The sequence below is a fragment of the Cnephaeus nilssonii genome (assembly GCF_951640355.1).
Source record: "Cnephaeus nilssonii genome assembly, chromosome: 15".
Taxonomy (NCBI): domain Eukaryota; kingdom Metazoa; phylum Chordata; class Mammalia; order Chiroptera; family Vespertilionidae; genus Cnephaeus; species Cnephaeus nilssonii.
In genome coordinates, this window is record NC_137086.1 from 21,917,388 (window position 1) to 21,936,978 (window position 19,591).

Here is a 19,591-nt window from a genome sequence, read left to right on the forward strand (position 1 = left end):
GTCCTAATGACAGCTCATTAAAATGCAGAGTGTTCGTGGTGTATGCTTTATTTTTCTGTCTGAAATGCCTGTGGCAGGGTATGAGGAATGTGCTGTGAGCTCTTATCAACTAATATCCATCCTCACAGTACCTTACTGATCCTGATTAGCGGATAAAATACTCTGCATACAGGTGACCTTTTAAATCTCAGCACGAATGTCATCAGGGTGGGATAGGAAGGCTAGGAAGCCAGTGGTAAAACCAAATGACCCATTTTTGTCCTTGTCAGGCTGTCATCTAACAGAATTGAGTGTCACCAAGCTAGACAAGTGCTCCTCAGTGGAAAACCACTCCATCTGAGTCAGGGGTGGCCGAGGGGGTTAGTTACCTTTGTCAGCTGTCACGTCTGCCTTCCATGCCAGATTAATCCTACATTAGGATGGACTCAGCCTCGTACTTCATGGAGAATTTTCTGCTTTAATGTAGAAGAGCTGTGGCTAGAAAGGAAGCACATTCCCACCGCTTTTCAGATGGGCACACACAGAATCTCAAGATGGTTTTCTGAAACCCGAAAGGAAAGGACACAGGAATCTGGTGGATGTTTTGCACTGTTTTGCACTTGCACCTTTTATTTCTGTGGTGTCTGTAGTGTAGGAAGAGAAATGGGCCTCACTGGTTGTCTCCATGTTTCTTTCTCTCCTCAGATGCAGACAGACATGCTGAACTCTCTGGAAGTCCACTGAAAAGCAAAAGCACCAGGAAACCTTTGGCATGTATCATTGGGTATTTAGGTGGGTACTTTCTAATAGAGGAAAAAACCTCAACAATTTCTGTATCTTAGAAACATTTGGCTATCCTAAATTGACATGCCTCAATTAAATTCAAGCCTTTTGAATAGCTGAAATTGGATACCTTCATATGTAGAGTCAATTTATCTTGTTTTAGAAACTTTTTTTATTACCAAAATATACACAACAGACACAATTATGGATTTGTTTACTTTTTCCCAAGAAGTCATTGAATAAAAATGCAATGTATACTTATGTATATAAATACAGATTAAGCAACAAAATGAAAATAAGAACCATTAAATTATTAATGAATGGTCTTAAGATTGTAGATTTATTTTTTAAAAATATATCTTTATTGATTTCAGAGAGGAAGGGAGAAGTAGAAAGAAATAGAAACATCAATGAGAGAGAATCATTGCTCTGCTGCCTCCTGCACTCCCCCTACTGGGGATTGAGCCCGCAACCTGGGCATGTGCCCTGACCAGGAATTCAACCTTGACCTCCTGGTTCACAGGTGGGTGCTCAATCACTGAGCAACACTGGCTGGGCCTAATATTATGATTTCGATCCTTCTAGTACTTCAGTCCACCTCACACCTTCCCTTAAATAGAGAGAAAAGGATTGGTTTATTTACCTTTTTTAAAAAAAAGATAAAACTGATTTTTAAGCTACCTTAAAAAAATTATAGTTTTGATGTGCCAATCAAGATTACTTTGAAAGAGGAGCATTTATATTGCTTTCTGAAAGTTGCCAAAGATGATGGTTCCATTTACATGTTGAAATATCACAATTAACAATAGCATAAAAAATTACTGGGCAATGAACTCTTTTCTTTTTGGCAAAGGCTTAAGATAATTTGCAAAATAATGGTTCCTAATATACCTAGAAGCTATAATGGCGTATTTCTAATAGTCTTGCCTTTTCATTTTCTCAGTAAATGAAATATGTAGTCAGAGTTGCACTGAACCTTATTGCTCTGCCAGAATTTGTAGTTATGAAGTGTTCAAACTTTAGACAGCCAGTCATTTAAATCAAAGTGTAGCCTTGAGCCTGGTATATTATCTGGTCCTCACTGAGCATGCTAGCAGTCAGAAGCTCACAACTCCCTCTTTGATATTAGTCTGCCACCTTATTTCTTGTTTTATTCCTGGGGGGGGGGGGGGGGCTAAAGAGTTGCTTTGATAGTCCCTGAGCATCTCACATGGTTATCATAGGCATGGCCTAGATCATGGTGGTTAAATCCTTGAGGTTTGCTGTCTGTCTTTCCTTGCTAGACCTAATCCTAGAAGCCCCTTCTCACCTGTAAGGCAAAGTTTCTGATCATAAAAAATAGAATATAGCATTGCACATTAGTTGGCCTCCCCACAGGTAATTGTGTATCCCTCCTGTGGGTAAACTGGTGTGGGTTCTTCCCAGATATGCTCAAAGCTGAGTTGTCCTACTAGCTGAATTATATCCCTACATAACATAGTTCTGAGTATTTACTATGTACAAGACACTATACTAAGTGGTTTGGGAACACCCAGATGCGTAAGACCTTGCCTTCAAAAATCTTGGTCTCCTGGGGAAAGTACACAGGTTAAGACAGTTAAGGATTCTGTAAAGGAATTACAGGTAATATGCATTGGGCCCTTGGAGGAAGGAGTAGTTATTTCTGACGAGTGTTAAGGCAGCCTACATGAAGAAAGCAATATTTGATCTCAGCCTTGAAAGATATATAGGATTTGAAAAACAGGAAAATAATATTTTTTCCCTTAGAGGCCAAGAGAACCGGATAAAGGCCTCAGTGAGTCAAGGACCTGAAAAGCTCAGGGAATGCAAGTTTGCCTGGTCTGGATGGAGCACAGAGTGTGGAGGTTGTAATAAAAATAAGGTCAGCAGCCTGGCCGGTGTGGCCCGGTTGGGTGTTATCCCCTGCACCGGAAGGTTGCCAGTTTGATTCCCAGTCAGGACACATTGCCTGGGTTGCGGGCTTGATCTCCCGTAGCGGGTGTGCAGGAGGCAACTGATGGGTGTTTTGCTCTCACATCCATGTTTCTCTCTCTCTCCCTCTCCCTTCCTCTCTTTCTAAAAATCAATAAGAAATACATATTTTTAAAATGAGGTTAGCAGACCTTCAATGCTATTTTGGAAAAAGAAAAATCAGCGCCGTATTTTGGTTAGTACTTGATCCAGTTTCGACAAGTGTAGGATTTTGCCCAGAACAAGATATAGTAATTCTAACAATGCTAACGGCTCTTCCTAGATTTCAGTAAATGAGGCTGTTATCCTGGCCTCACCTGAAAAGAAGGGTGGCTTGTGCTTGGTTGGCACCCTGGGTGTTAACTCAGAATCAGTGAGCAAGTTTAGCTTTGGAGAAGAGGTTGTTCAGTGTCAGTACTAGACTGAGGTCCTCAAATTCCAATTCCTACAGTATTGCAATTGCTGTCCCTCTACTCTGTCCAAAAAGTGAATGAGTGGTTCTGGGCTGTGTGCCTGACAACAACATGCTTCACTTAAACACACATATACCACGCGCACATTATGGTTCTGTGCTATAGCCTCTTTTCTTCTTCTGCTTCTTGACGCTAGGAGTTGGAGTTTGGTGTCAGATTTCACGTATATCAATATGTTCTGGGCGGGGAGTGATTGAGCCTGGTCCCATACCCTGGGTGCAGAACCTGAGGAGGAACCCTGTTTTTCAGAAAGCTCTATGCACCAGCCATGGTCACTTGCTAAGTTCTGGTTTGATAGAACACGGATGTGGTTTTCTCTGAGGCTACCTCTCCAGATAGTTTTTGGATTGCTAATACCTTGAAGAGTCAGATGCCTTATTATTCCCTTAGTAGAGCTTGTATTTAAGTGACCTTCTATAGTATTTTTTTTCCCTTTTCTTTCTTTTTCTTGCTTGTACTGACAACATGAAGCTAGAGCTCCAGCTAGCAGGAAAGAACCAGCTCACTTTTGATAAGGAAAGCAGTCATGGTAACAGCACTTGAAGCTGATTAATTATGCAGGTCCTTGGGAAAACAGGCTGGCTCCTAAGGAACCGACTCTCAGCTCATTAAGAAATAAGATGTGTGCCTATTAACCAGGGAAGTTCAACACAGAGATTTTTAATACTATGTTCTGAGTTGAGAAACCTTTTTTCCTCCGTCAGAGATCCATCCTTCGAAGAAACCTAATGTAATTAGATCTACACCAACTCTACAAACGCCAACTACCAAGCGAATGCTAACCACCCCGAATCACACGACTCTGAGCATTTTGGGGAAAAGAAACTACAGTCATCACAATGGGCTGGGTGGTAAGTAAGCCCAGAAATGCAGGGGCCGTTCTGATATGCGTGGCCCCTGGCCACTGCTAGGCATCGTCTGCCAAATCTAAGAATGTGTAACTAAAAGTGTGGTGAGGGGAATGACAGGGAAGGTGGCCGTGTGCCATGGTGAAGACATTTGCCAGGTGATTTTTCTCCTCTTCAGGAGGAACATTTTTGCTCCCACTTCCTCTTAGGAGGCTTGTTCAGAGATGAAGTGTGTATTTAGCAGGTTGCCTCTGCTGGGTAATAATGTTCTTGCTGGGATGCACACTCACTGCTCATTTATATTTCCTTGAGCAGAAGGGATGATTGCGCCTTCTGTCTGAGACAGCAGTGCTCCCGGGGGTTCTTCAGCCTTCCGTGGGTTGTTCTGAATTTGACATTTGTCCCCTACTTCTTTCATCTTATAATTGTTTTTAATTGCTCAAGAGTGCTATAAGTCATGAACGGAATTGCCTGAGTGATGTCCTAAATACAGAAATAACAATTTGTTTCTAATGGAAAAACAGAACTATCACCTCTTATCCAAAGTACTTCTCTTGGGCTTGGCCATATGATTTCAGGTGGAATTGAATTATGTTCCCAATGGAACTATAAAGCATCCAGGCAATATGTCGTGTTCATTTCAATAGTCCTGGATTTTGAAACTGTCTTGATTGTTTAAATGTTGGCATTTATTTATGAATTAAACCCTTTCCAGGCTTTTCATGTCCTATGGAACACTAAATTCCTTCAGTGACAGTGAATTTTTTATAATGAGGCCTTAGATCAAGGGTGCAAAATTGACCTTCTAGTAATAATTTTCCATGGTGTTCTTTTTTTCCCCCCAGAATGACTTTTGATGGTCATAATGATGTCAAAATGAATAAAAATTTGAGGGTGAGGAGTTTAGTTTGCATTTATAGGCTTATCAATTGTTGTAGATATGCTTTCAAGAATTTAGCTACACAGTAATCTCGCAGAAACAACTTCCTCGCTAATGAGAGCACTGGCCATCATTGCCACGATATGCCTAATGTCTAGACACCAGAAGACGGGGGAATGATTATGTCAAAATGTGGAGATGGGATTTCTTTCCAGCTTTTCCTTGCCCACAGCCTGGGGCCCTTGCAATCAGGCTTAAATGGAATCAGGAATCTTTCTTTTCCATCTCATCACTTCCCTGGCCTCTCTGGGTTTGTAGTCTCACTGCAGAAAGCAAAAAGTAAGTTCTGGTTATTTGATATGTATGTATCAAATGAATGTATATACCTATATACATATTTTCTTTATGGAGAAAAGTAACTTTTCCACTCACACCCCTTGGTCATGGTCATTTGGGTCCCATTCATGTATTGCAGTTCCTGTTGCTCTTTCCTTGTATCACGGGTAACTGTCTCCTTGGGAATTGTAGAAAAAACCAAAACTACTTGTAGTGTTACCTCTCTATGGCTGTTTGTCCCATTTCCTTCTGAATGAATGCTGCTACAAGGTCATTGTTTCTCTGAACAGGAGGAATGGACAGGGCATGTAATGAATCCCTGGTGTTATGTTCAGCCTTATTGAGGAAGAGACACTTGCTTCATTTTCTGAGAGACCTAGCTGTTGAAACACTTTTTTCTTTAAGATCCATTTGTCTTTGCTCTCCTGTCATGGTACAGAGAGGAAGGCTGATGACATGCTTTACCTGTGCGCTCTCATTTGATTCACACAACAGGAGGCCCAGGTCAGGGAATTTTACTGTTTTGCATAACATTTAGCTCTGTCTGCCTAGCACAGTGCCTGGAAGGTAGTAGGCACTCAATAAATGCTAATTGAATAAATGAAAGTGATTGAGAAAACCAGACCTAGAGAGAGATGAATTAAAGTTTTCACAATTACCAGGTGCTACATAAATAGATTGGGATTTCCCTGCGGGTGTGACTGGTATGAGAGTCTGTTCTTCTGACCACTGTTATAAATAAAGTATTTGTCAGCAAAATAGAAACTCTACATGAGTTATTGTAACAGCTCATACAAAAGTCAGTATGATAGCCGAAACCGGTTTGGCTCAGTGGATAGAGCGTCGGCCTGCGGACTCAAGGGTCCCAGGTTCGATTCCGGTTAAGGGCATGTACCTTGGTTGCGGGCACATCCCCAGTAGGGGGTGTGCAAGAGGCAGCTGATCGATGTTTCTCTCTCATCGATGTTTCTAACTCTCTATCCCTCTCTCTTCCTCTCTGTAAAAAATCAATAAAATATATTTAAAAAAAAAAAAAACAAAACAAAAGTCAGTATGATAGACATTGAGGGACAAAGGAGGTAAATGGGGAACATGAGGTTGGTGGTGGTGGCATAGGAAGCAGCCACCATCCCCAGGGTTGTGAGAGTAGAAGGAAGAAGTTGGGGTTATCACAGGTAGAAGCTCAAGGAGGGCCCTGAGCAGCTGGAACTCAGAGCCCTCGAGAGGCCCCTCTTCTGTGGGTGCTGGCATCTGTCAGGTGTGAAGTAAAGCTGGGAACTGGAGCTGCTATTGGGGTGATGCTGACAGGAAGAGGAAAAAACCAGTCTCTTCTCCATCCTTAAGCCTTTCATGCTCCCTCTAACACCCCCTACTGGTGTGACAGGGAACCTGGTGGCTAAGGAGAAATGTGTTTGCAGAGTCCCAGCCCCAGCATCACTACTGCCTAGCACAGTGCCTGGAACTTAGTAGGTGCTCAATAAATGCTAATTGATCAGAAGTGAGTTTAGATGGATGGGTGTGGAGCTGAGAGACGAGTGTAGCAGAAATACACATTTTGGAAAATATCCTCATTTTTGTATTTCCAGTGGACCTTTTTCTTGGGATAATGTGTCTGTTTCTTATTTCTTTGGGATATGGAAGGCTGACTAACCTGAATTTACAAGGTGACCTCAAAATACCAGAACAAATGTTAGGCTAATAGTGAGTTTTCATGGGATAGTTGATGCTGTCATATACTAGAATCGATAGATACAAACTCATGGGGAAGCCAGGCCCTGTGTGATCCAATAATAAAATCAATTAGCATTGCCACTTAATTATCAGCAAGTCAGACAGATGATCGCACCAAACAGGATTTTGATGGACAGAACTAATTTAAGGAAAAGAAACCTGATTGTACTGAAATGTCCAGGTCTCTCCGCCTCAGGGCTTCCTGGCCCCTTCTCAGTGGCTTGCCTCCTTCACTCACCCTCTGTCTTTAGGTGGAGGTTCTAGATCAGGCGTCCTCAAACTTTTTAAACAGGGGGCCAGTTCACTGTCCCTCAGACCGTTGGAGGGCCGGATTATAGTTTTTAAAAAAACTATGAACAAATTCCTATGCACACTGCACATATCTTATTTTGAAGTAAAAAAACAAAACGGCAAAAACACCCGCATGTGGCCTGCGGGCCGTAGTTTGAGGACGTCTGTTCTAGATGATGGGAAGAGTCTGGATTTCTGCTGGCAGAAAGGGTTTACCTGACATTTTAAAAGAAAATGATGTTCAGCGTGTCATTGTCTTCCTGAAACTCACTGTCTTCCACCTGCCCTGGCCCAGCCCTTTAAAGGCCCTGGTGTGACTGGTGACTGGGGGCCAGCACTCGGTGTGCCCTGTAAGCTTAACCACGGCACCGGGCACACGCAGACTGTGCCTACCCTCACAGACTTCAGCTCTGAGGGTGAAGACAAAATCTGCACGCACAAGAAGCCCCTTGCTGGGGGTCAGTAATGATAAAAAGAGTGACGTTTCAAAATATAGACCTACCTGTACCTTGTCAGTCCCCTACACTTCAGTGTCTGCCCCCTCCCCCCCGCCCAGCTGTTGGTCCCGTGGCGTGCCACACGCAGTCACGGTGCTTTCCAAATCCTGTCCCTCCTTTTCAGACTTACAGGTGCTTTGGTGACATTTTTATTGCCCGCAAACCAACCCACCTGGCCTACTTGGTTGACTCCAAGTGGCGGTGAGTAGAGAAGGTCCTGAGAGCAGGATGGAGGAGACTTCACTGGAAAGCCTTTCTGTGTCCAGGAGCCCAGAGAAAGGCCAGCAGTGGGATGGAGGCGGTGCCCGGACATCCGCGTGTTTGCAGTCAGATGGGATTCATTGCTGACATCTCTGATTATTTCCTGTGTGGACGTGGATGAATCACTTGGTTTCTTTAAACCTGTTTTTTCCTCTCTGAAGCACAGAATTTGTTTGCCTTAGGGAAGATGTTATAATGATTAAAAATTCTTCACTTACTTTATATGATTTGATTTTGTAAACACTTTATGAGCTAAGTGTTATAACCTACATTTTATTATTTTGTTTGTTATTTTTTAAAATATATTTTTATTGATTTCAAAGAGGAAGGGAGAGGGAGAGAGAGATAGAAACATCAATGATGAAAGAGAATCACTGATCAGTTGCCTCTTGCACGCCCCACACTGGGGATCGAGCCCACAAACTGGGTTTGCGCCCTGGACTGAAATCGAACCCAGGACCCTTCAGTCCGCAGGCCCACGCTCTATCCACTGAGCCAAACCAGTTAGGTCTATTTGTTACTTTAAAATTTTTTACTTTTTAGTTACACTAGTGATTAGACATTTAAGCCTAACTTGTGAAGTGATCACCCTTATAGGCCTAGTACACATCTGGAACTGGCATTTTAATCATGAAAAAACTGAAAAAGGCTCAGAGAAGTTAAGGAATTTGCCCAAAGTCACACAGCTAGCCAGTAGCAGGGATGAGATTGAGACTTCAAGGTTGGTGTTGTTTCCCCTGGGCCAATAAGGACCCAGATTGGTGTGTTGAGTGCAGCAGGTACCTGGGAGGTATTTAGTTTTCTGTGTGTAGGAGATGGGTGTGTTTGTAAATATAGAGAGGAATATAGAGGGTGTTTTTCTTTGTTCAGACTGTGAAGTATAAGCCATCATCCTATATAATAAAAGGCTAATATGCAAATCGACTGAACAATCGGTTGTTATGACGTACACTGACCACCAGGGGGCAGACGCTCAGGAGCTGCCCCCTGGTGGTCAGTGCGCTCCCACAGGGGGAGCACAGCTCAGCCAGAAGCCGGGCTTACGTCTGGCGAGCGCAGCAGCAGTGGAGCCTCTCCTGCCTCCGCGGCAGTGCTAAGGATGTCCTACTGCCAGCTTAGGCCCGCTCCCCACGCAAGTCGCATCCCCTGAGGGCTCCTGGTCTGCAAGAGGGCTCAGGCTGGGCTGAGAGACCCCCCCCCCCGCCCAAGTGCACGAATTTCATGCATCAGGCCTCTAGTTGTCTAATAAAAGCCTTTACCTTCTTTTCCTGCCTCTCTGAAACTTCTCTGCCCATTTTATGCCCCCTCCTTTTTTTGGCACTTAGGGCATAGAAGCTATATTAGTTTCAGAGAGAGGAAAGAAAACAGAAGAGAAAATTTACAGAATCACCTTTAGGTGAAATGTGTTTAAACTAAAGTATATGCTATTCCCAGCACTGACTCTAATTTGTAGTAGATGCTCATTAAGTGTTGTTAAGATTCCATCCCTTCCTTTAAAGGAGAACTGTTATTATTTTGGAAATTTTAGGATATCAACCAAAGTTTTTGTAGTCATATGTGAATTGTATATAAATAAAATGTCAATTCTTTCCTTATAACTACATTGCTTCCTTACCTAAGAGTATGGTTCTCAAAAATGATGCATGCGCTTGCTTGAAGGTAAATGGTTGCACATCAGAGGAGGCCAGTATCTATAAAGAGAAATTGCCCTTGATTAAGTTATTCAGAGGCTTATTGAAGACTGGAAATTAGGATTATAGAGAAGACTCACTTAGCTTCCTGCAGGCCCCATAATTAGAGACCCTACAGCAGAGGGGGTGGGACATCATGATCCTGAGACAGTGGAATCTTTTTCAGAGTGAAGGCTGAGTCAGGAAAAAAAAAACAACACAAAGTGGAGAGGGATAGATGAGCTGTACAGGCATCTCATCCTCTCCTTACCCACTAAGAAGATGTCCTTGGTTGCCCCCTGCTGTCAGATGCTTGAGTTGTGGTCAGTCAGCAGATCTTTCATTCTGCTGTGCAGGGACAAGAGGACTGCCTCCATGTCTCCATCAGTGGGCACCGCTGAGAACAGATTGTGCTGTGTAGTGACGTAGACCAAGGGAGCATCAACTGGAGGTGCCCTTAAGCCTTTTCGGAGATGACAGCTTTGGTCCCAGGGGTACTACTCAGTGTGTCAGGAAAACCAAAGCGACAGGCTCAGACGAGAGGTATTTTCAGTGGGACAGAGTCCGGGCATCCGAGCCAAGGAAATTGATGAATTGTACAATAAGCTTCTTTTTAATCTGCTCTCCTCTGGCTTATTTCCCCTGGGGTATGTGAGTCCACTGTAAATCTAATTTTTTTCTTATTTGCTTTCTACATTGAGTAATATCATTTCTCTCAATCTCCCATGTAGAGAGGATATCTAACATGGATGTCTCTAAGTACAATATTATGATCTGGGGTGTGAAGACTGTCCTTTTGATGACTTGTTTCTGAAGTCAGTGACTCAACAGTTCCAACTGTTTGCATTCCAGCCCTGGGAGATGGGTGGTGGTGAGGACCATGGTACCAGTGAGAGAGCTCAGGGGCTGCATCTGCTGTCTTCACAAATCCCGGTAAAAATAGACGGCCAGGAACAGCTGATGGCTCTCCTAGGCATGCTTCAGCCCAGCCTGCCTTCTGTCAAATTTTTAATGCCATTTCCAAAGACTATAATATTTTTGAATTTTCCAAAACATTGTTTATGGAAGAACATTGAGTACCCTAGACTCACCTCTGGTCTTCTTGTCTCAAGGTGTAATGTTATATAACCTGGTTAAGTACATAAAGGTACCTTCAAGGTGTCCCCCCTCCCCTTCCCCAGTATTTTTTTTTAATGGATCCTTATGGCTGCAGGGTTTACTGAATGAGAAGCAATTACAGCAGAGTATCCAATGTATCTAGGAGAGGTCAGGATAGTTGAAGCATTACCTGAGAGCCGTGGAGGGATGTTCCCTCGTACTGTGTGAAGCTTTGGGGTGGGGGTTGTAGAGGAAGACAGACTCAAGCACGTTAGGCATGAGTAATCCACAGCTTGGTGTTATGGTATATTCTGGTAGGATGCCAAATTAGCCACCCCTGGGACCACGCCTGGGTTTACTAATAATCGAATACCTTTCCTGTCCCTGTGTGAGCCTGTAAGAGGTCTATACCAGTGACCCTCTCAGTAGTGTGGAGGTCTTAGAAGGGTGACAGAAGCCCATGGTAGTTACTCAAGGGTCCTCAGCTTGAGGGCCAGCTCTGGCCTCCTGGAAAAGTATCTCTGTTTACCTGCAAGGGTCATTACAGGAAACCTTTTAAGCCGGTCTATCCCTGTGTACTTCCATTCTCAGTGACACGTAGAAGGTGAACCTTCGAGAAAGAAAGTGAACCTTTGACTTGAAAGCTGGGTCCCAAGGTTTTTTAGATGCTTGGGAAACAAAAGGGAAGAAACAGCAGAGGGAGGGGTGGTCCCTGAAAAACACTCTTCTTTGGAATAGGTTCAACTCATCCATCAAAAGAACAGGCACAAATGTCTGAGCAAGCCACCGGGACATCAGTATTAGATGCCCCCAGGGCAGTAAAGACCAATCCCCCAAACCAATTGATTTGGGCATCCCCCTGAGCAGTCAGTCTCTTTGGGTCCCAGTGAAGGAGTGAGAAGTCTTCTGAAACTGCAGATTCCCCAGAGCAATGGAAATGGAAAAATTCGTCACAGTCTAGTTGATATGGGTCCCCCACTGGGTTCATTTTGAGCTTCTCAACCTTGCTCTTCCCTGTTTCCTGTTTTCCCTTCCGGATGGTTGAGCATTCTTTAAGCTCAGAAACCATCTGAGTTATAATCTATGTATTCTTCTCCCTCAACCAAATATTTTTTATTAGCAACTATTTACATATTAATGAATATGAAAAATAATGTAAAATGAGGAGCAGGCTTGAAGGCAACTTTGTTGGATGGCGGTTCCTAAAGAGGATATCTGAGAAGACTATTTTTATGACAGTCCTATGGCAGCTTCACTGAGTGCCTAACAGGAGCCTCTTCGGGGCAGTCAGTGAGCAAGGCCGAGAATGAGTCCTGGGAAGTAGGGCCGACCACCTAGAAGGCACCTGAGAGCAGTCAGCAGAAAAATCGTTAAGACATTAGATATTGGCCCTCCTGCACTGGTCCTCTGATTTTTTTCTTGTTTCTCCAGTTTTCTTTCTCTGTGTCTTTTTATTCTACTTTCTGGAGACTTTCTCAATGTTATACTCCAACCAGACTTGTCTATTTAGTTTGTCAAATTTTGCTTCATCTATTTTGAAGTTCTGTTATTGAATATACATTTCTGTTATTGTATATGTATTTAGAATTTTTGTCTTTTTGACCATTTTATCATTATGAAATAATCTTTCTCTCTGTTAATACTACTTGTCTTGAAGTCTATTTTGTCTGATGTTAATATGACCACACCAGTTTTCTTTTCCTCTTGTTTTTATTTTATTAAAAATTTTTAAAATATATTTTTTATTGATTTCAGAGAGGAAGGGAGAGGGAGAGAGAGATAGAAACATCAATGATGAAAGAGAATCATTGATCAGCTGCCTCCTTCATGCCCCCTATTGGGATCGAGTCCACAACTCAGGCATGTGCCCTTGACTGGAATTGAACCTGGGACCCTTCAGTCCGCAGGCCGACACTCTATCCACTGAGCCAAACCAGCTAGTGCTTCCTCTTGTTTTCATTTTTTTAAAATGATTTTGTTTTAGTTTTATTAAACTCAAAGTAGAATGATTCTTATAGTATCTCTAAAGGCAGTGCATGCTGTTCCAGCACAGATTTTTTAAAAACCCTAAAGAGCCATTTTCCATTATCATTTCTTTTTAAAATAGCTTTACTGAGGCATAATTGACCTTCAGTAAACTATACATATTTTTAAATATACAATTTGACAAGTTTAACATATATATACACCATCACCACAATCAAGATAATAAACTTATCCATCACCCTCAGACATTTTCTTGCACCCTTTATAATCTAGCCTCCCTTCCTCCCCATCCCATCCCAGGTGGCCACGGATTTGCTTTTGGTTACCACAGATTAGTTTACGTTTTCTAGAATTTTATATGATGGAGTCATATGGTATGTACCCTTTGTCAGTTTGAATAGTTTTTTGAGATCTTTCTGCAAGTTCACTGATTCTTCCATAGTATTAAATCTGCTTTTAATTCAATCCAAAAAATTGTTTATTTCAGATTTTATATTTTCAATTTTAGAATTTTCATTTAGTTCTTTATATTTCTTCTAAGATACATCATCTTGTCACCCATTATATCCAGATTTTTCTATAGACTTTTTTTTTTTTTTTACTTGTGGACATTTTAATGAACTTCCCTCCATGTAGCTTCAAGCTACCAGGACACAGGCCCACCAACACCCTTCATCTTCTCCTCGGCTCTTCTGCCGGAGAACTTGGCCTTCACAATGACAGGCTGCTTTGGAAGCTTTCCCTTCCCCAGAACGTTGTAGTAGCCGATCGCCCCACCTCAGTGATAAGAGCAGCTCCAGTCTTGCTTTTGGCAGCGTTTACCCGTGTCTGCTCACTGACCAGGGCCCACCGTTTATCGAGGTTGACAGTTGGGCAGAAGCTCTGGTTCCTCTTTAGGTGGTAATGCCTCACACCACCTTTCCCAAAGTCACCTGGGTGATATCTGTCGAAGTTGATCCTGTGATGATGCAAGCCACCAGCATTACCACCGCCCCCCGGGTGCTTCCTGTGCTTGCTCATGCGGCCGTGGCCATGGCTCACGTGGCCCCGAAGTTTCAGGGTCTTCCTCAGTCTGGATGGCATGTCGGTGGCCGAGCTGCAAGAGCTGTAGATTCTTTAACATATATATATAGTAAATAGTTTAAGTCCATATCTGCTCTTTCTAACATCTGAATCCTCCGTTAATCATCTTCCAGTGACTTTTATTTTGGTAATGGGTTGCATTTTCCTGCTTCTCAGGTCTAATAATTTTTAATGAATGCTGGTCAGTGTGGATGTAAAGTTGTAGCGACTCTGGCTTCTGTTATTTTCCTGTGCAGAGTATTGAATTTTGTTCTAGAAAGCAATTAAGTTGGTAGATCACCTCGACTATGTGGAAGCTTGGTTTAAAGCTTTATTAGATCTGGTTTATTTCAGTTTTTTTCTTAGTCCCATGAGATTTCAATGGAAAAACCAAATTGTTTGCCCATCCCCTCTACCTTTGCAGAACTTGAATTCTAAACTCTGTCTTCTCAGCACTGGACAGCTGCTGAGGTTGCTGCTTGGCGTCTTTTAGCCTTCCAGCAGATGTTTCCCACTGGGCTCCTGGGAGTCTCACCTGCATGTGGTAGTTCAAAACTCAGCCAGCCCTGGCCGGTGTTTCTCAGTGGTTAGAGTGTTGGCCCGCACACCCAAAGGTCTCAGGTTTGATTCCAAGTCAAGGGCACGTACTTGGGTTGTGGGTTCGCTCCCTGCCCCCAGTAGATCTTTTCCTGGGGCCTCTGCCAGGGCTGCCCTGCTGGGGACCTCTGTGTCTGCTGCGTGTGGCTCTCGTTCTTGCTTCAAGGAAATGCAGTGAGGCTGGGGAACTTCTGAGCAGCCAGAAGTGAAGCGATAGCCTTTGGGGGGCAGGTGATAAGCATTGGGCTTCTTCAGCCTGGAATGCAGAGAGGTGACATATCGCAACGTAAAGCCATGGCCAGTGTGATGAAGGCTGGTGAGAACCTGGATGCAGGATCCCGAGATGCTGGAGGGAGAGGGTTGCTTTGGAAACTGGAGCAGGTAAGTTGAGTATAAAGAGATGAAAGCACAGTTTACCATGGCAGACCAGACACTTGGGAAACTATTACAGGTAGCTCTTCTGGCAGATGGCTTAATTCCATTAGGGTTTGGACAAATAAATGAATGACAGAACTCACCCCCACCCCCACCCCAAAGAGAGAGAGAGAGAGAGAGAGAGAGAGAGAGAGAGAGAGAGAGAGAGGTTTCTAAAATGTAATGACACATATATAGCCGTTAATTCAGACACTGAAGAGGATAGTATGCTCTCACTGGGCTGGATAGAGAACAGGCAGCTTGGTGTAGTAGGAAAAACTTGACCTGAATTAAGATCTAGGTTCAAATCTTGATTCCTCAACTTACTTGCTGTGTGACCTTGAGCAGTTTCCTAACCTTTCTCACCCAGACAAGGTTCTGATGAAAGTTAAGTAAGTCCGTTACATAATTTTCAGTAGACTCCATAAAGCAAAGGTTAGCCCGAGTCCTAACTGAATTACCTGGGTTTTTATTGAACACATATTTGCCGAGCCCTACCAAATACCAGGCTGTGTACATATATCTCCCCTATTCTAGAAAGGCTCCTGAAGTGAAGGCGCAGCTCTGCTCCGTCCTGCAGACCTTCCTCAGGAGGGCGGGAGGCTGTGAAGGTGAGCGTCCCCGTATCCTCTGCTGGTTGCAGGTGGCATGCACGATGGGCGAGAACAGCCGAGTGCCACCTTGGCCGGACGACCTGATCCCCATCTCAGCAAACAAGCCCCACTTCCCTCCACGCCACTTTTCTAATAACCAAGCCAAAGGTTTCACAACCCACTGATAATACCAGATGGTGATGATATGGTTTCCAGCCACTTCTGCTTTTCATTTACTCATTTCTGCTGAGAGTCTGTAGGTGCCCAGCTCTGGGACAGGGGAGTTGAAGGTCTTTGGGGGAAGTGGAGAGGGTGAGAATGAGGGACCCTGTGGGTGTTTGAGGTTTATTCCCCTCCTACAAAAATTTGTGTTTCTAGCATCTGAGTGCCCATATCCTTATGATTAATTATGCTTACCTCAGAGCCAGTGGTGCCTCCTCCCGCCAGTGTGTTCCCCGTCCCTTAGCCTCTGGCCACAGAGGTTCCATGATGTCAGTCTGATAAGCAGATAAGCACTGGCCAGCGGCGGGGGGTTGCACCTGCAGTGATGACTAAATCTGCCCATCCAAGACCCAGCTTTTAACACTTCAGTAATATTCACATGTTTTCTTGCCTCAATGAAAGTTTCCCTTGGTCCAGCCTTACACTGCATTGTGAGCTTTTATTTGAGTTCCTGCCCAGCCTCCTTCCCTCGAAGGTGGCCATGTCGGTGGGAGGGCTGGTTTCATCCCTCCTCACTTTGCCTCTGCCGTCAGAACTCATTTAACTTTGACCCTTTTTCTTTCCTTTTCCAGAACTCACATGCTGCGTGTCAGACTGAGCTACCCCTGTTTCATCCTATAATCCAAGACTTGCTCCACTGCCCTGCTGATGTTCTTGGCCGTGCCTGGGAAGGAGGCAGCCCCATCCCCAGTGCATTTCAGTGGGAGACCTCCGTGTGCACCCCATGGAGACTCGATGAGGGGGGAGGGGGAAGGAACTGTAGGGGTGCACGTCCAAAAAGCTGAGTCTCCCTGTGTGAATCAGTGTCACCTCGCTTTCCTCAGAGACCTCGCTGTCCCCCAGAGACCTGCCTGAGAATTGAGGGAAAGAGAGAGCCACTCCGCCTCCTCCCTTCTCACACCCTGCACCCCGCACAGCAGCTCTAGGGGCCGGGGGGGCGGCTGAGAGCTCCGAGCCACTGCTGCCCTGCATGCGCCAGCTCAGCTCTGTTGTAAGCTGTATGACTGTGTACAGGAGGGACATGGCATCTTTCTAAATGGTTTTTTTCTTAACAAATGTGCCAGTGTTTATGCAATTCACAATATTCCCCTTGTCCTCGCTGTTACTGTCACTGGCTTTTTCTCACTTGGCTTCATAGTAGTTTTTTTTTAATGGGGAAATTTTCCTCTGTACCTCCCTCATCCTACATTTAATCCCTTCCCTACCTTCCAAGGTACAGACTTACCTGAGGTTCTGACAAATGATAAGAAAAGTGTCTTTGGGAAGCCTGTGCACTCTTCATATTGTCTGTGTTTTGTCACTGAAGAGAAGTTGGTGTTCTGCTTGGTTCTGCTTGGTCCCTGACAGCTCCCGCTGGAGCAGGTGTTTACACTGAGCCAAGCATGTCTATCACTGTGACAAGCCACTTGCGTGTCGTCCCATTCGCTTACGGCCAGACCAGCCGACGGGGCATTGCAGCCAGGTTGCTCCTTCAACACGTTACAGATCACCCAGCCCTTTTTTAAGCAGATGGAATTATCTGGCCACGGAAGGTGCAGTGAGAGAGCTGGGTGTGCAGGGGGGTCTGTGAATAGGACACCATGAGCCCCACCCTTCCTGCCCGAACGCTTCTGTGAGCACCTGTGCCTGGGCCCCGGGAGACCTGCCTGCAGCCTGGTTTCCACCAGCTTGGGCTCCTGTCTGCTGTCAGCACCAGCCCCCGGTGGCACCACAGGCTGTGCTCTGTGCTCCGTGCTCTGTGCTCCTTGCAGACAGCTGCAGGGCCAGGAACTCGGTGCTGCCCTGGCTCCCCGAGCAGATGTGAAGTCGGGCTACTCCCCTGCCCTCCGTTTGCAGGGACAGGCTGCAGAGCACCTGGTCCAGCACCAGGAGAAAACTGGAGCCTGGCCTCCTGCTGTCCACGGGGTCTGCCGCTGGGAGGCAGCTGGGCGGCTGATGGTCGGTGCCCCAAACAGCCAGGCGGTTGCAGGACAGAGTGGCTGCAATTGACTTGATCCCACCCCCTCAGTCCCAGGCAGAGTGAAGTATCACTAAAATGAGCGTGACATTCTCGATGTCCAGATCCTCAGAGCCGGTGCCGCTCTGCAAAGAGGCTGTGATGATGCATGCTGCTGAAGGCGAGGCTTGGAGTGTGAGCTGCCTTTTCCTCTTCTGGTTTTGCTGTCACGGTGGCTTCTCTCCTGAGGAGGAGTTGGCTCTCATCTTAGGCTCCTGCGGGGGTGACCCGGGGACATTCTCACCACTGCCAACTCTTGGGCTATTCTGGGCCTTGGCTTGGGGCTCCGCACGTGGGCCTGTGTCAGAGGAGCTCAGTGAGCGGGAGGAGGTGGCAGGTCTTGCCCTTAGGGTTTCCCAAGAGAAGCCCCTTCAGAAAAGACCCAGATTCAGGGGGCGGGGGTGCAACTGGCTCCACAGCACACGCCACGTGGTGTGTTCTTGAGAGACACGGGAAAGCTGTCTCTCCGTGCCCTGCCCTGGATTTATTGTGCCTCGTGGACGGTGAATGCTCCCCTCGCCCTTTCACTCCTCCTCACCCTCGGGAAGCGTGCCCGTCGGTTAGAGAAGCGGTGGGCTGCCCGTGACGCTGCTCCAGCTTCCTTCTCTCTGCCTTGTTACCGGGCCCAGGAGAGGCGGAGACGGGGGCCAGGCCAGGTCTGAAGGAGGAGCGGGGAGGCCCACCCCAGTTCCGGGGCACATGTGGCTCTGGCAAAGGGCAGCTCCTTTTGAGCCACGTGTGCCGAGCAGGCTCTTCCTCCGCCCTGTAGTCAGAGCCGCTCTGCAGCCCCACCCTCCTACGAGGAGGATGCTGAGTAAGATCTCATGCTCTCACTTCACCTCTGGAAAGCCCCGCAGCATTCGAGTGAACACTCCGGGGAAGCGGAAGGACGCCAAGGAGCCTCCGTCGTTGGCCTTCGCCGGTCTGAGCACTTGGTGCCGACAGGGTTTCCCAACCACCCGCTTCCTGGGGCCACCGTGTCACCATTGTATGTGATGTGTCAGTGTTGTGCAGTGAGCTTGTGGGTGGACAGACAGTCTGTCTGCATGGCCCACAGCGACATGCGCAGTGGGTGCTGCGCTGAGCCTGGTCTGTGCTCCCTTGGATGAGATCCCAGAAGCTCTGCAAGTCATCTCCCCTCTCCTCTGTCATAGCCCTCCGAGACCCCAATTTCCTATCCTGGAGGGGGTGCAAAAGAGGAGGACACCAGACTGGCCTTTTAGCTCGCCTCGCACAAGTCCACCTTGCCCACAGCCCAGTTTCTGTGTCAGTGTCCAACCAGGAAAACAGAAGGCTCTCTAAGGATTAAAACAGAGGGGTTTGAATCCAGGTAACTGTAGCACAGAAACCAGAAAAGCTGAGAGGCCGAACGGGAGCAGGGAGCAATCCCGAGGTGAGTTGGAAGGCTGGTGGGACACGGGCGAGGCCATGTTATGAGAGCCGGGGGCGCAGGAACACTGGGAGGAACCTGGGACCATAGGGGCCTGTCCAGCAGGAGCTGCAGCCACAAGGAGGCAGGGTCCTTGCCAGAAACCCCCCAGGCAGAGGCGGGAGAAATGGGCCGGCTTCTCCCTAGCGTGTACCTTCCAGATTTCTGCAGGTGCCTCTTGTTAGCTACACCCAGCTGGAAGCTAGCCGACCTGGGGGCCTGGGACAGGCAAGCTCAGCGGTCAGCTCCCCACCACTCAGCGGAGCTGGGGAGGGCGAGGAGCAGGTCTGAGGGTAACCAGACCAGGACATGTGTGACCTCGGTCTGCTCTGTATCATGTCCGAGCCTGGTGTTCATGCCCCATGCTGTCCTGAGCTCCTGGTGAGGGGAGACGGAGGAACTGCTCCTGGGTTTCTATAGATTTTTTTTCCCACTCTACCCAGAGAGGAAAGTGCGTTTGGGAGGGAGAACGCT

General features: G+C 46.1%; 1 protein-coding gene and 1 pseudogene across 4 annotated transcripts in view; one reads left to right on the forward strand and one right to left on the reverse strand.

Annotated features, from left to right (window-relative positions):
* The window catches only part of MTA3 (metastasis associated 1 family member 3), a 123,143-nt gene extending 106,257 nt beyond the window's left edge, over positions 1-16,886 (forward strand). For 2 of the 3 annotated variants that reach the window (XM_079792515.1, XM_079792516.1), the window contains exons 15-17: positions 685-771; positions 3,911-4,057; positions 16,265-16,886. In XM_079792515.1, the coding sequence (XP_079648641.1) occupies positions 685-771; positions 3,911-4,057; positions 16,265-16,290 (260 nt within the window). In that variant the 3' untranslated portion in view covers positions 16,291-16,886. Of the gene's footprint in view, positions 1-684; positions 772-3,910; positions 4,058-15,414; positions 15,453-16,264 lie in introns of those variants that run through there. The other variant, XM_079792517.1, reaches the window with a different exon arrangement.
* Positions 13,443-14,560, reverse strand: LOC307112116 (large ribosomal subunit protein uL15-like; annotated as a pseudogene). Its single transcript has one exon. The product of its transcript is annotated as a large ribosomal subunit protein uL15-like (transcript).
* Positions 16,887-19,591: the final 2,705 nt, after the last annotated feature.